At 37.8% G+C, this 5000-nt stretch overlaps 1 protein-coding gene across 14 annotated transcripts in view; it reads right to left on the reverse strand.

Annotated features, from left to right (window-relative positions):
• LOC123513475 (ubiquitin carboxyl-terminal hydrolase 16-like) overlaps positions 1-5000 on the reverse strand; it is a 67042-nt gene that overhangs the window by 60752 nt on the left and 1290 nt on the right. For 9 of the 14 annotated variants that reach the window (XM_045270643.1, XM_045270647.1, XM_045270650.1 and 6 more), the window contains exon 2: positions 2253-2968. The exons of the other annotated variants lie outside the window; for them this stretch is intronic. In XM_045270643.1, coding sequence (XP_045126578.1) covers positions 2253-2430 — 178 coding nt within the window. In that variant the 5' untranslated portion in view covers positions 2431-2968. The remainder of the gene's footprint in view (positions 1-2252; positions 2969-5000) is intronic. 14 annotated transcript variants of the gene reach the window in all.

A 5000-nucleotide genomic window follows, 5' to 3' on the forward strand; every position in this document is an offset into this window, starting at 1 on the left:
AAAAAGAGAGAGAGAGAGAGAGAGAGAGAGAGAGAGAGAGAGAGAGAGAGAGAGAGAGAGAGAGAGAGAGAGAGAGAGAGAGAGAGAGAGAGAGAGAGGATGACCATGAAAGAAAGAGATGCAAAGAGAGTTACGACAATTGGCTCGGCTGATGCACGTGACGAAAATCAAAGGAAGGGAAAGACGAGACAAATTTTAGGAACCTGCAAGAAGAATGGAGGTAAAATGAAAGATGAAAGGAAGAAAAATTAGGTAAATCAATGGAGCAAAAGTAGGAAAAGAGGGAAAATGAAAGATGAAAGACAAAAGAATGGGGTAAATTAATGAAACTACAGAAGGAATGGAGGGCAAAATGAAAGACCATATGAAGAAAAATGAGGTCAATCGATAAACCTACAGGAGGAAAAAGAACAAAAAATTAAAGATGAAAGATAAAAGAATAGGGTAATAAGGTAAATCAACAAAACTACAGGAGGAAAGGAATTAAATGAAAGATGAAAAGAAGAAAATCTGGTGAATCAATGAAGCTACAAGAAGAAAGGAAGCACAAGCACAATGAGAGATGAAAGAATGTTGCTAATTAATGACACTACAGGAGGAACAAAAATAAAAGGAAAGAAGAAAAAGAGATGAAAAGAAGAAAGAGGAATAAATTAATGAAACTACAGGAGGAGAGGAAGTAAAACAAGATGAAAGAGTCAATGAATGATGAAAGGAAAGAAACTGGTGATGATGATGGAAGAATGAAGAAAAAAAGAGTTAGATAAAAGGAAGGAAAGATAATAGATAATAAATATTGATGTATATAAAGAGAAAAGGAAACAAATAAAAGATAAAAGGAAGAACAACAACGTAAATTAAACATAAAAGGAAAGAAATTGATGAAAGAATAAAGAAAGAGGAGGATAAAAAGGAAGGAAAGATAACTAGCAATAAATATTTGATGTGTATAGAGAAGAGGAATGGCAATAAATGAAAGATGAAAGAAGTAAAGTACAAGGAAAGATGAAAGAAAACTAGTAATGCTGATGAAGGGGTGAAGATAAAAAGATCAAAGATAAGAGAGATAATCCATAATAAAGACTTTGTATACTTAGAGAAAAGAAATGAGCAAATTGAAAGAAAAAAAGAAAAAATTATGAAAGGAAGAAAATTGATCACAGTAATGCAGGAATGAAGAGGAAGAAAACACAAACAATGATCAGTAGTAAATATTTGACACACATACACAAAAGGAACAGAAGTGAAGGAAAGAAGAAAAGAAAAAGGAAAGAAAACTGGAGATGACAGATAAAACTATTAATTAACCCCTTCAGTACCATGGCACGTCTTCATATTTATTCAAGTTACTATTAGGTGATTTTGAACAACTTAAGAATCTCATGTGGGGATGAAAATAGTGAAGATTCTGGACAATTAACCTTCTAACCCCAAAGACCCTTGCTAGTGTAAATGAAATCGTCTAGTCATGCTCAAAACTCATAGTAAAAATGCGTCACAATACTGAAGGGGTTAAACAATACTACACCTCTTCTTCCTCCACCTCCACCTCCACCACCCCTTCCTTTTTCATTTCCACCATACACTAACACACAAATTCAGGCAAACTAAACAAATATAAAAAGTTAGTAAGCTCTCACTCCACTTTCTCCTCCTCCTCCATGAAAGGAAGAAAATTGTTGATACTGATGAAAGAGAAGAAGTGGAAAGATAACAGGAAGAAAAGATACCAAGAAATAAATTCACCTCCATTTTCTTCAATATCTCCACCATGTAGTAAGTAACACACAAAAACACAAGCCAAATATTTCAAAAAGTTAGTCATGTCACTCCTCCACCTTCTTCTCCCTCCTCCTCCTCCTCCTCCTCTTCTTCTTCTTTTCCTTCTCCTCCTCCTCTTCCTCCTTCTTCTTCTTCTTCTTCTTCTTCTTCTTCTTCTTCTTCTTCTTCTTCTTCTTCTCCTCTTCCATCCTCTTCAATATCTCCACCAGTACGTAAAACACAAACTAAATATTTTTTTAAAAGTTAGTAAAATATCACTTCAACTTGAACTCCACTTCTTCCTTCTCCTCTCTCCTTCTCATAACCAGCATGCAGTAAGTGAAAACCAAATATCAAAAAGTTAGTCATGTCACTCCATCTCCTCCTCCTCCTCCTCCTCATTACCAGCATGCAGTAAGTGACAAACCAAATTTCAGTAAAGTTAGTTACATCACTACACCTCTTCTCCTCCTCCTCCTCCACAGCCACACCTGCCATCTTCCGCTGCGATGTCTCCACCAAGCCACATGGACTCCACTCCCGCCAGTCCCTCTTGGAGACCGGCGGTGGTTCCTCCTTCTCAAACATTGAGGCTCGCTTGTTGACGAAGAATTTGTTCATGGTGAGTGAGGGAAGCGAGTCTCTCTTGTTATTCCTCATTGCACACATTTTGCCTGTTTTTTTTTACGCTTTTCTCTTATTTCTTCTTTATTTCTTTTTTTCTCTATTGCATTTTTTGGTTCAGTGATGTTTTGTCACGTATTTCTTCTCTCCTTCTCTTTCTCTAGTGCATTTTGAGTCACTCGTTTTGTTGTGTATTTCTTGTTTTTCTCTTTCTCTAGTGCATTTCTTGGTTCACTCTGTTGTTTCTTGGTGTTTTTTTTGTTAATTATCCCACAGCATCACACTTGTTCATCTGTCTGTTCTTCATTGCTGTGTTTACATTTGTGTAATATCGTGATTTGAACGTTATGAGCTATAATTTGTTCTAACTTTATCTTGTGTGTGTTAACCTTTTCCTTCCTTCCTTCTTTCCTTCCCTGCTTTTCTGTTTCTCTCACTCACTGTATTTAACTCTCTCTTGTTACTTCTCTTACCACTGGGGATATCTTCTGAACCATCCAACACTGACTAAACAGCTACTTTTATTCATACAGATGTTACCAATTTCACACACTTCCTTGGCTCTTCAGATGACTATATTTCTCTGGTAAAAGATATAGATGATTTTCTTTTTATTGTGTTTCCTTTCTCAGTGTTGGTTTTCATATATACATGGATGCAGAAATGAGTTGATATGTCCTAAAATGTGTAGGTTAGAGTGGGCAGTTTTCCAGTGAAGTCTTTTGTTATAAAATGAGTTAGCAAAGGTAAAATAAATAGGTTTTGACATCATTTATTTTATCTTTAGTAGTGAAATGAGTTAATGTAAACAAAATAAATAGTTTTGGGCAAGTCTTTTTTTTTTTTCTTAGAATGCAGAGACTTTCATTGTTAGTCTCTAGTGCCATTCAGATGTCCTAATAAGCCTAAAAGTAATAGGTTTTGGCAAGGTATTTTTTCTCCACTTAGAATGTAAAGAATTCAATTAAAAGTGTGTAGGGAAGATGAAATATCCTAATATGGGTAAAAGTAATGGGCACATTTATTTTAATAAATATAAAAATATAAAATCAAAACAAGGAACTGAGTGTATAAAGAAAATTAAAGGAGAGAGAGAGAGAGAGAGAGAGAGAGAGAGAGAGAGAGAGAGAGAGAGAGAGAGAGAGAGAGAGAGAGAGAGAGAGAGAGAGAGAGAATGATAGAAAGAAACAGAAAGATAAACAGAGATAGAGAGAGACAGTACAAAGGCCATTAACAGTGAGAGCACAACACAAACAGGTGAGGCTTGGCATGGTGTGGGTCCCTATGGAACATCTCCAATGATAACACACTGAAATAACAAAGAAAGACGACCCAGATTCTCCCCCTTCCTCCCTCCAGCCTGCATGTCTCCTCTGTAGTAAACAAGACCTTTAGAGGAGTAACTGTAGCACCCAGAGATCACCAAATTAAATACCAGTGTTGACCTGTGTACTTAATATTCTGGTGATCTTTGGTACACTCTGGAACTCCCTGCCTGCTTCTGTATTTCTATCTCCCTATGACCTGAACTAATTTATGCCATGGATTCTTTTGGCTAACTCTCTCGGACCTGCTCAGGGACTGACATCTAAGTAGATCTTTTTGTTTAGCCGTTTTTGTTGCCCTTGGCCAGACTTCCCATCTTACATAAAAGCAAATAAATAAAACAAAAACATATAACTTCCTTTCCTTAGCTGTGTGGAGAAGATCAAGATCAAAACCTTATTTATTCTAATCTTACCCAACTTTATTCTATCTTAACTTAGCCAAACCTTATCATACCTTAACCTAATCTTATCTATCCCCACTAAATCAAACAATATTTCATCTTATCTTTTCCACACCTATTTAATCATGATCTAAAAATGAAACCTTATCCTCACCTAAACTAACCTAACATAACTTTACCTTATTTTATCCTAACCTAACCTTATACATAATTAACTAAAATACTGACCCAGCCAAACCCAACCAAAACAAACTGAATCAAACTAAAAACATACCACAGAACTCATGTGGAAAAACAGAAGCTAACGGAACTTTAACCCAATCAAACCAACACACACCACACAAAACATACATTCATAAAAACATACATTTCATTCAAAACACACCAAAAAAAACAGTATATAATAAACATTGATCTAACCGAAACCTAACCTAACCGAACCCACCCAACCGAACCTAGCTTTAAATCATCATCGCCATCAACACAGCCTCACTACAGCCTTGCCACCAACACAGCCTCACCACCAACACAGCCTCGCCACCAACACAGCCTCCCCACCAACATAGCCTCACCAGCAACACAGCCTCGCCACCAACACAGCCTCCCCACCAACACAGCCTCGCCATAACACAGCCTCCCCACCAACATAGCCTCACCAGCAACACAGCCTCGCCACCAACACAGCCTCCCCACCAACACAGCCTCGCCATAACACAGCCTCCCCACCAACACAGCCTCTCTACCAACATAACCTCCCCACCAACACAGCCTTGCCACCAACACAGCCTCCCCACCAACACAGCCTCACCATAACACAGCCTTCCCACCAACACAGCCTCCCCACCAACACAGCCTTGCCACCAACACAGCCTTGCCACAACACAGC

This window comes from Portunus trituberculatus, chromosome 36 (assembly GCF_017591435.1).
Source record: "Portunus trituberculatus isolate SZX2019 chromosome 36, ASM1759143v1, whole genome shotgun sequence".
Classification (NCBI taxonomy): Eukaryota; Metazoa; Arthropoda; class Malacostraca; order Decapoda; family Portunidae; genus Portunus; species Portunus trituberculatus.